General features: G+C 56.6%; 1 protein-coding gene across 1 annotated transcript; it reads right to left on the reverse strand.

Moving 5' to 3' along the window:
• Positions 1-3,378: 3,378 nt before the first annotated feature.
• On the reverse strand, positions 3,379-4,914 carry GSX1 (GS homeobox 1). Its single transcript, XM_081045919.1, has 2 exons — positions 4,323-4,914; positions 3,379-3,865 (listed from the first exon to the last, which is right to left on the reverse strand). The coding sequence occupies exons 1-2, from the start codon at positions 4,732-4,734 to the stop codon at positions 3,486-3,488; spliced, it is 792 nt and encodes a 263-aa protein (XP_080902045.1). The 5' UTR covers positions 4,735-4,914; the 3' UTR covers positions 3,379-3,485.
• Between the last annotated feature and the right edge of the window lie 5,945 nt (positions 4,915-10,859).

Here is a 10,859-nt window from a genome sequence, read left to right on the forward strand (position 1 = left end):
GCAAAGCAACTATCAACATAATCCCCATTTACAGATGAAGAAACCGAGGTACAGGAAGGCCCAGTGGCTTGCCTAAGCTTCCCCAGCTTGGAAATAACTGGTGGAAAGGGGCTGCAAAGCCAGGCACTTGGAGTGTAGGGTTCAAACGTCTAGCCACTAAGCTGAGAAACTAAAGACGCAGTCCCTGGTAGCGGACCTGCAGGTGGATTAGCTACACTCAGTGATAATTTCCAGGTGATTTCACCCTGACAACCCAGTTTGATTTGAATTCCACAATTTGCTTTGCAAGCCCCAAATTCCAGCTCAACACAGCGTGGGCTGAAAGACTGGCCGCTGTGTCCCCAGATGAGAAGCTCCATTTTCAGGTAGCTCCTCACCGCAGATGCGGCCTTGTCCCATCCCGGCAGCGGAGGAGCGACTTTGGTCGGGACCGAGGCCCAGGGACAGAGAGTGCAGGGTGAGGAGTGTTTGAGCCAAGCGTGTTGGGACTCAAAAGCTCGTGGCCGCCCCTCCACGCGACGGCTGGGGGCTGAGAAGCCCTGCGCGCCGCGGCAGCCGCCTCCACGCGCCCCAGCCCCGCGCTCCAGTCACAGCCTTGGGAACCACTGGGGCCGCCGCCAGGAGGCTGCGCTTTCTCCCACTGCTCCCAGGGAAGCCCAGCAGAGAGCTAAAAGGCTGGTCTTCTGGGAGCAGGACGGGGAAATGAAATGTTGCGTAGAGAAAGCTGAGAAAAAGAAAGGCACTGGACCCGCGTGGACCCGGCGCGCAGCAGTGGATCTGCGGCTTCTTGTAGGAACAGGAAGGTGGCCACACTGAAGAATTCTGGGCGAGGGATACGCTTTAGTGAAGGGGGGGGTTCCGCCTCTTCACATCTCTCCAAGCTGTTTCCATCTCTCTCCATCCCCAACTCCACCCCACACCCAGCCCAGCTACCCGGCAGGCCCATCTCTGAAACTGCATTTCTGGTCCACGTGTCGGTCACAGACAGCCGGCGAGAGCCTGTCCCAAGGTCACTTAGCCACCCCCTCACGTAATCCAGAAAAGGAGCTGGCTCAGAGAGCCCTCGGAGCCACCACGGACCTGTCTCCGGGGCTGTGCTGCCGGAGGGGGAAGGCAGATGGGTGGGTTGCGCTGGGGCTAAAGGGTGCGGAACTTCTTTCACCGAGTGGCTCTTAGAACAGCGTTCCCGCCGCGCAAAACTCGGAAAGCGTCAGAATCACTCATAAAATGAGTTAGGGTTCTATTCACGGTCTGCCTTAAAGCACCTGGGCTGCGTTTAGGTTGGCACAATGCCCCCTCCTGGGATGACAGAGAGCTTGTCCCCGGTGAGAACTGGTCTCAGGGGTTCCGACTGCTGCAGATGCGGGAGGGTGCCGGGAGGGTTGTGGGACCACTCTCTTCTGTCTCGGGCACAGCCCGGCGTCTCGCTCTAGCAAGAAGCGAGTGACCTCTCCGTGGGGAGTCAGATGGCATCTTTATTCTAGGAGAACTGGAGAGAGCGCCCCACACGTCACTTGATTTGAAGGAGACCGACGGTTTTAGAAATGAACCCAATATTTGTTGAACAACCCCAACCGGAGCGCCTTTTTCCCAAGAGACGCGCGCGTTTGCTTGGCGGAATCCGCTCTCCCCACGGTGGGTGGGGTTTCTGGCATGAAAAAATGTGGCTCAGGTCTCCAGGACTCGGGAGGGTTTTTTTTGGGGGGAAGGGGGTTTCGTGAGAACCCAGACCCGCTGTTTCCCCGTATTGTATTTCCTGAGCGGCAGAAATACCTCCCTCGAATGAATGGCCAGGCGCTCCCCATCTCTGCTGAACCCCGCACTTCCTTCTTCTCCTGGTCCCCATAACGCGTAAATAAACAAAAAACTGGTACATCGCTCCACAGGAGGGCTGTGGTGTGGATTCTAAGTCGGTGTGGCCGTGGGATGGTAACAGGAATCCGTGAGAACGTAAGGTCCCGGAGCCGGGCTCGGGCTTCACCGGGGCCCTCGTGGGGACTCCAGGACCGGATCGCCCCGAGTGGGCCCCGCTAACAGAACTTTCCTGTCAAAGCCAAGTGAGGGGCCCTTCCGAGAGGATGCTGCACCATCCCGCTGGGAATTTGTCTCTGACCAATCGTCATCAATCGGAACTCAGGGAAGGACAGAGCTCTTGGGCTAGCGTGGGATGGTGTCTGCCTTTGGCAATGGCGGTCCGGACGACCGAGAGCCCTGAAGGTGGGGACGGATCCCAGGCGGGAAGGGCGTTACAGGTGCCACTTGAGGCACAGCGCGGGGACACCCCCTCCTTCCCGTCCCTGGCGTTCTCTGCCCTCCCGGGAGCGTGTGTACCAGTCTTGAGCTAGAGCAGAGAGTGGGGAGGGCTCGAGGCCGGAGAGGAAGGCATAGTCTCCGCGGGGCTTGGGGTGCAGAGAGGTGAGGAGCAGAGCGCGGACCCGCCGCCCCCTCCCCGCCCCGCCCCAGCAGGAAGCTCTAACCCAGGCCCGCGCCAGTTCAGTGCACAGCGGAGGACTCCGGGTCCAGAACCACGTGGATTTCTAAGAAAAAAAAGTTTATTTAAAATTTTGTACATAAATAAATAAATAAATATCTTCTGGTATTACACTTACACAGCTAGGCTGGGGGGGGGGATCGGGGTCTAGGGTCTGTGGAAAGAGAGGAGTCGTCAGGGCTCCTGGGGGAAGACACAGCGTCTCCAAAACAAAGTAAAGGGGTTTCCCCGACCCGGATACCGCGGACGACATTTCCTGGACGAGGAGGGGGGCCGGGGCAGCAAAGCCTGTTTGAGCCGCAAGCAGGCCGACTGAGTTCGAGGAGGCTCCTCCAGGAGGGGAAGGGAAAAGAAAAGGAAAAAAGAAAAACCTTTAAAAACAGGAGTTGATGAATGTGTGTGTGCGCGTATGGGGGGGGGGGGGTTGGGTAAACGACAACAGGAAAGAGGTGGAAGGAGATAGGAGAGGAGAGAGAGACAGAGAGAGAGAGATAATGAGAAAGGAAGGAAGGAAGGAAGAAAGGAAGGAAGGAAGGAAGGAAGGAAGGAAGGAAGGAAGGAAGGAAGGAAGGAAGGAAAGGAAGCGAACGGGCACGCGAGGGGTGAAAGGCCGAGCTTGGCCCAGGGTAGAGGAAGCGGGGACCAGTCCAGAAAGGGCGGGCGAGGAGGCGCCGGCCACCAGCAAGGCGCTGGGCCGGGCCGGCATGCCCGCGGGAGCCTCTGTGCTGCGTGGCTGAGAAGGACTTGAGCGCTTGCCGTGTCCACAGCTCGGAGTCCGCTTTGGATGGCCGCGGGCCTTGGGGAACGGATACCAGTGTCGGGTCTCTGCCAAGCTCTTGGCGCTGCCCCAGGCCGGGGCCTCCTCAAAGCCGTGCCAAATGCGTCCATCGCTGCCGTTTGGCAGCGGGTGCCTGGGAACCAGCGCTGCGTCCCAGGACCAGTCTTTGCGGCGAGGGCAGCGAGGGCCTGGGGGACTACGTGGGGAGGCACGCGCCTAGGGAGTGACCGTGAGGTCCCGCTCGTCCTTCCCGGAAGAGGACGGAGACATGGGCAATTCGTCGTCATCCTCCAAGCACTTGGCTGAGGACAGCGACGCGCACTTGCAGCTTTGCGGTGCGCCCCCGCCGGCACCCGCGCTCCCGCCGCCGCCGCGGTGGTTGCTGCCTTTACCCTCCTTCTTGTGCTTGACCCGGCGGTTCTGGAACCAGATCTTCACCTGCTTCTCAGACAGATTCAGGTAAGTCGCGATCTCGATGCGGCGCAGGCGGGACAGGTACATGTTAGAGGCGAACTCGCGCTCCAGCTCTAAGAGCTGCGTGCTGGTGAAGGCGGTGCGCATTCGCTTGCTGCTGGGCAGCGGGTTCGAGCTGCTGTCTGGAGGGAGGGAGTGGGGGTGCAGAGAGGGAAGCGATCAGACTCCCGGGCTGCGGGCCTCATCCTCTGGCCGGCGGCCGTTAGAATCCCGGGGCTCCAGTCTGTCACTCACCTCTTTGCCCGCAACACCACGCACGGCAGCGCGCCCGCGGGCGCCTCCCTGTCAAAGCGTGGGGCCCCGATCCTCCCCGAGTCACGCGGCCCCGACACTCCGTTATGGAGCGCCCTGAATCCCAGCCCCCGATCCCTCCTGGGCGTCCCCTCCAGAACCGGGACCTCCTGCTTTCCCCCACCCTCCCGGTGCCCCGTCCCGGTCCTCCATCCGAACACCAGCCTGGGTGTCCCCCGTCAGAGCCCCGACATGGCCCTCATCGCCCTCAGCGCTCAGGGTCCCTCACCCCCCCCCCCCGACTCGCCACCTGTCGTCAGGCAGCGAAGCCGCGCGCAGCGGGCTTACCCACAGAGATGCAGTGGAACTGCCTGGGGTCGGGCAGCGGATAGGACGTCTGGTAGAGGGCGGCGGCTGCGGCCGCGGCCGTAGGGCCGTGCGCGACCCCGGGCGACACGGCAGAGTGCTGGCGGCCCAGGGGCGCGTGGCAGTACTGCGAGCCGAAGGGCGGGAAGGACGCCTTGAGCAGAGGTAGCGCCGGCGGCCCCGGGGGCCCGTGCAGCTGCGAGGCGGTGACGCAGAGCGGGCACACGCACAGCAGCCCGGCCTTGCGCGCGTGGCAGGCGCCGGGCGAGAGGCCGTGCAGGGCGTGCGGCGGCGGCACCGCGTAGGGAAAGAGCGGCGGGGGGCTGCCCTCGGGCGCCTTCTTCTCCGCCGCCTCGCGGAGCACCAGCGAGTCCACCAGGAAGGAGCGCGGCATGGCCCCGCTGTGCGGCCGCGCCGCCGCCAGCCCGCTCGCCGCGCCCGGCGGCCCTCGGGGCTCTGCACGCGCTTCCCCGGGCGGCGGCCGCGCGCAGCCGCCTGGTCCTCGGAGGCGGAAGGCCCCGCGGAAGCCGCGGTGGAAGCCGCGGCGGCTGCAGCAGCGGGCGCCGCCCAGAGAGCGCGGGGTGCTGGCCAGCGCTAGTGGTGCTGAAAGGCGCCGGCGGCGCCGCTTAAATAGGACCATTGCCATGTGATGGGCTACGCCAGGAGCGGCCCGGGCCTCTCAATAGGGTTTTTGTGCCTTTTCTCTTGGCATTCACTCTGCACGCTTCCTCATTATTTCACTTGTTAACTAAATGAACTGCATAATGTACTCTATTCTTGTCAACCCCACCCACGCCGTAACAGGCGCCCTCGCCCCCTCCTCTCTCTTTTGCGGGTTTATTTTCTCATTCCCCTGCGATTTAATATTCTTTTCTTTCTCTTTATTCCTTACTCCCCTTTGGCTTTGTATTGGCAATCGGCCCGTTTATCTTATTGATTTTGCACCCCTGCTGCCTGGCTTTTACAGATCCGCAGGGGCGCGCACCCCCATCTTCTCTGGGCACTTGGTCTCCGTCCTCTTCCTTCTCTCATCTTCCCTTGCCCCCCAAGATCATGTGCCTCCACTCAGTTCGCTCAGTTCAGCGCTGTGCACCCCACGGGCGTCCCTACAGCCGGCCTCTGATTTCCACCTGTGGAATTCCTTCCGCTCTCCTTGTGACAGAAGCAGGAGGACCTAGGCTCCTGCCGGGGGCCGGGGCGCCTCTGGGGACAGAGAAGGACTCGGTATTCAATACCCAGCACTAGCTCCAACGCTGTCCCTCTGTTTTCTCTAAGCTTCTCAACTAGCCTTAACTTTGGTGCTGCCTGTGACGTCCAGTCTTTGTTCGGTAGACGCTAGTCCACCAGTCCTTTCCTGCAAAGGTCAGGGCAGTGGATGTAAGGAGGAAATCAGCGGCGGAGAGTCACGGCCAGACACGGGATGGGAATGAGAGCCTAGACCTCGAAGACGGAGGTCCCGCAGCCCACCGGACGTGGTTAGTGTGGACGCTCCCCGCCGGCGCCCTCTCCCTTCGCGCGCACCCCAGTAGACTCGCGGGTGCAATTGGGAGACCGTGGCCTTCCTGAAGTTCTCCAGGCGGGAGAGGCGGGAGGCGCCGTTCTAGTCTCAGCTTCTGCTGCCCTCACCCACCCCACTGAGCTCGCCTCTCCCCCGACTTTCTCCTGCCGCGTCGCTGTCTTCTTTCTGGTCACACAATGGTTAAACAACTTCAAACGCCTGGCGCTGTGTACACAGCTTCAGCTTTTTAAATCGTCAGCGGCCTCAAAGCTGCTTTGCCCAGGAGCCTTTTCCATACAATGGAAAATTAGCATAAATATTTCGAATTTACAGCCCAGGACTTTTCACCGGAGACGTTTACTTTCGATTTTATTGGAACCAAATCGCTGCAGTCACCTGCTCCCAGTCCTGAATGGAACTGTGAGAAGCGGGGGGGAGCAGGGACCGTGCACGGGAAGAAGACTGCCCTCAACCGAGGCGAGTACATCGCTTTACATCATTGACGACATCTTTGCAACAACCACAGCAACAAATTATAACTGATTAAAAAGCAAAGTGAATTGGTTTGTGAGAAAATGACTGATTCTAGAAAAGGGAGAGGGGAAGTGGGGAAAATAACCTGAATGTCATGTAGCAGGAAGAGTAAGAGTCTAAAGCTTCCTCGATTGTTTGGCGTGGGCCAGTGGCGAGGGATCTTTGTTGCCCCCAACGCCATGGTCTCCTCCCCCAGGCTCCCGGCTCCAGGATGGTGCTTGCAAACCACAGCGAGCGCCTCAGTACGGCCTCACGCCCCTTCTAATTTGGGATGAGCTGAGACTGAGCTGAAAGCCGGTACCCGAGCGGGGAGAGGGGTTCCCTGCTGGGCAGAGGCGGGTGGGAGAGGCGTGGGGTGCAGGCGGACTCCGCGGAGTGAAAAAGGGGCTGCCGGTGCCCCCGGAGCCGGGAGCCTGTGAAGGGCCAGTGCCCAGTTCTCCTTGGAGCCGCCTCCCGCGCCCAGGGAGGAAGGGGTTAAGAGCCCCTGAATGCGAGCAAGGCCAAAGCTACTGGGAAAGAATATCTGGGGGGGGGCGTGGGGGGGAAGGGAATAACTCGTTGTTTTTTTCCTTCCAGCCTCTGGACCTTATTGAATGTCATTGAAGAAAGTTTTGAATGCCAGATAAAGAGAGGCGAATTAAAGTGTGTGACAGCGGAGGATAAGCACACACAAAGAGAACTCTGTCACACTTTGGGGCAAAATCCGTGGGCTTTTTACCAAGTCTCTTCGCTATGATTGAATTAAGTAATAGGAAAACATTTTCTTTCAGTTTAGAGACATTAGACAAAAACTTCAAAGCGAATAACACTTTTTAATGTGCGGTCCACAATGGACAGGGTTTTGTGCTGAAATGTTTAAATGGTTTGTTGTGCAACTCGGCGCGGGAGAGACCCGGGCCCAGACACACAGCGTCCCCGAGTGTGTGGGGAGGCCTGGAGAGGACGCGCCCGTAATCCGTCGTCCCCAAGCCCGGCGGGCTGCGGCTGAGGGGGGCTCCCTGCTCGGCGGTCCCGGCCGCCGGGCGCGCCCCGGGAACTGGGTGATTTCAGGAAGGAAAGTCCGGTGCCCGCCGAGAAGGCCGGCTCCGCGGGCCGCGGGGGTTTGGGCGCCGCCGGGCGAGGGGCGCCAGCTTTCCGGGGCGCCCAGCCCCGCCGCCGACCTCGGAGCCCCGGGCGGGGTGGGGGGCTCTCCTCCGTACACTTGGGAGGCCGCGCTGCCGTCCGGTTTAAAGCGCCTCCCGGGGCCGGCTTCAGCCGGGTGTGAACTTTACTCACCCCAGCAAACGCCCCCTAGGGCGGGGCGGGGTGGGAGGGGGCGGCAGGATTAGCCTGACAGCCCGAGAGGGGCCCTGGGGAGCCGCGTGGGCCCTGCTCTGCGCCGGGAGCTGGTTTTCAAGTGTCCATCAGACAGTGTTCAACACGGAATAATTCTCTTGCCCCGGCCTTTTCTTCTCTTTTCATACTGCCCCCTTTCCTGTCGGTAGAGAGAACATGCTGTTTTTCTCCTGGAAATGTAGCTCTGACATACTTGCAGCAAAAACTGCACAAATGGGTGGGTGGGAGGAAGACAGGGGTGCCCTTGCTCCCTTACCTCCTGCACAGGTTTCTCCAAAGGTCATTTTCCTTCTCAGAGAGGCCAACGACCCTGGTTACAAATATCACTCCTCTTCCCTCACACGTCCGTCTTGTTCCTTGCTTTATAAACACCTTTGAACTTTCTGTGTCTTTTACTCATTTATTTTTTCTGTTCCCCACCTCTTTGCCCCCCTACACACTTAACATATGGTCCACTGAGGGCTAGCGCATTTGTCTTTCTTGTGCATTACTGTACCCCGCCTCAGAAAAGGTCCTGGCACCTAGTACTGCTTCCTACGTATTTGCTGGGTAAATGAATGGGGGGGTGGCTGGGGGAGTAAGAGGATTTCCTGCTTTGCCTGCTTAATATACCTAAACCCCCAGGAAGGAGTGGGGCATGAGGTAGCTGACCTGCAGGGACTGTTGCGCTCTCTCCCCAGTGCCTGGCTCATCACAGGAGCTCAGTGCATAGTGAATAAATGGCAGATCTGTAAGTATCCCAACCCTCTGCGGGAGGTACTCAGGTTCCTTCTTAAAGGCAAGATGGTCCCATTCAAGGCAGTTCCAGTGTCCGACTCTGCAAGAGTTGGATGAACCCGCTGGTAGCTCAAGGCTAGGGGTTGTCATCTAGGTCTTTCCATGGTGTAGAGGAGACGGTTGGTTAGAAAAAGAGGAGATGTGGCATATGTGCTGGAATTATCAGTGACCATTTCTGCTCTTTCTGGCTTAAGGCAATGGATTGGGAAATCTCATTGTAAAGAAAGGGACGGCCCTGGCCAGGCCAAGGGTGACTCAGACATCTCCCCCAGTCTGTTCAACTGAGCAGAGAGGCAGGTGAGGGCCTGGTCTGCCAGAGAAGGGGACTATATCTGGGAGCCACTCACTCCTTAAAAAGTGGCTCATTATAAGCTGCCTGTTAACAAGTGTTATTCACTTTGAAGTTTTGCCTAATGGCTCTAAACTAAAAGAAGTATTTACCTATTACTTAAGAGGTGTGATAAAAAAATTACGGTGAATGCTGCTGCCAAGTGCCATCCAATAGAAAGGCAGGGATCTCCAACATGGGAAGCGGCGCATGGAACCTTAGGAACAGTGTGACAAGTTTCAACGTGTTCGGTGCAGTCAGTTGGGTGTGAGCTACGGTTGAGAGAAAGTGTGTTTTAAAGTGTGCCCTAAATCATCCTCCATCATGACAATGCTCTGTGTCACACATTGCTTCTGGCATATAGTAATTTCTGTCCAATAAAAATATTACAGTGTGTCCTCATCCACCTTATTCACTGGATCTGGCACCGTGAGTCTTCTGGCTCTTCCCCAAAGTCAAAATGATTCAGGACCTGGAGGCACCCACGACAGAGCAACTAAAGACACTCACGAAAGAGGACTTCCAGAACTGCTTCAGGAAGTGGCAAGAACGATGGGATAAGCATGTTCAAGTGAAGGGGAGTATTCTGAGGGGGATTAATGGCAATGTGTCTTTTACTATAATAAATATTTTTAGTTAAACATTCACTGCATTGTTTGATCATCCCTTGTAATTCAATCATAGTGAAGAAACCTCACTTGTAAAATGCCTTCCTTCCCCATCTGGTTTCCTGACAGTCCTTCATGAGCCGTCTTACAGGTACCCACAGGCCATTGTGTTGGTCAAAAGCCCATGGATTTTGCCCCAACATGTGACAGAGTTTTCTGTATGCACTATCCTCTGCTGTCAAGAACTACCTCTCAGACCTGGGAGTGGAAGGTGCCTGCGGTGGGGGTCGGGGAGACATGCCTAGACATGGGTGTGAGCAGGAAGGGGCGGTCAGGTCAGGAAGGGCCATGCTAAGACGTTTGTGCTTCATCCTATTCCGAGATTTTAAAGCAAAGATAGTAAGAGTGAGACTTGAAGTTGAGAAACATAATTGGAAGCACTAGAAGGTTCTATTGAGGGGACAGAGAGAGGCCAGAGCAGCGTCCAACATAGTCAGCTTGCTAATGAATGTTTATTGAATTATTGAATGAACAAAGGCAGGGAAATAAGCAAGGAGAAGATTGTATTAGTTCTAGTGATGGGTAATGACCACCTGAGAAAGGGTGGGGGCAGGAAGGTCAGAAGAGGGAAATAAGAGAATTCGAAAGGGAAGTGGAGATGACCAGTAGTGTGTGTGTGTGTGTGTGTGTGTGTGTGTGTGCGTGTGTGTGTGTGTGTGTGTGTGTATTGGAGGGGAAGGACATGAAAGATAGGGAATGAAACAGACCAGTTGCTTATTTGAGGAATGGGTGGGTGTTCAGAGGCAGAGACAAGGAACTGTAGAGCAGGGCCGGCTTCTGCTTGTGGAGGTGCAACATTATGTCATATTTGCATACGTTACCCTTTCATCCTTAACCTCAGACAGAGCCTTCTGCTGATGTCCCATGATAAAACCGCGACTTTACGTGGAGTAGGAAGATCAGAGACAGAGACACTTGGAATTTATGTATCTAAAAATGGTAGCTTTCGTCTTAGTATGGATGAACTTGGAGGTAAAGGGGGGGGGTGTAGAGGAAAAAACAAGATTATAGATGTATCCCTGGGAACAACCAGATTTAAAGAAATGAGTGGAGGGAGGGATCCTTGCAAGTCAGAGAAGCATTTTCAGCTTCCATCTTGGACCATTAGGTAATCTTTAATATAGACGCTTCATGCTGGGAAGAATGGAGCAGAAAAATGGGAGGGACTATGGCCTCTGAGATCAAGGAGCTGCCTACCTATTTTATGTGAGTGGAAGATAAATATTTATCTTTTTATTATTATTTGGGTTTTCTATTATTTGCAGCTGTATCTAATCATAACTAATATGGTCCCCAAACCCCAATCCTTCTAGATAATAAGAATCATGTCAAATGAAGGCATCCAGGGTAATCATGTCATAGCTGCTGAGATAGTCTCT

This window comes from Rhinolophus hipposideros, assembly GCF_964194185.1.
Source record: "Rhinolophus hipposideros genome assembly, chromosome: 4".
In the NCBI taxonomy this organism is placed as follows: Eukaryota; Metazoa; Chordata; class Mammalia; order Chiroptera; family Rhinolophidae; genus Rhinolophus; species Rhinolophus hipposideros.

What these genes read in the sequence shown, in the direction of transcription:
- GSX1 (XM_081045919.1), bottom strand. Translation starts at nt 4,734, where the DNA reads ATGCCGCGCTCCTTCCTGGTGGACTCGCTGGTGCTCCGCGAGGCGGCG. An exon ending in GTTCCACTGCATCTCTGTGG is followed by an intron (nt 3,866 to 4,322) that starts GTAAGCCCGCTG and finishes CCCTCCCTCCAG; the next exon opens with ACAGCAGCTCGAACCCGCTG.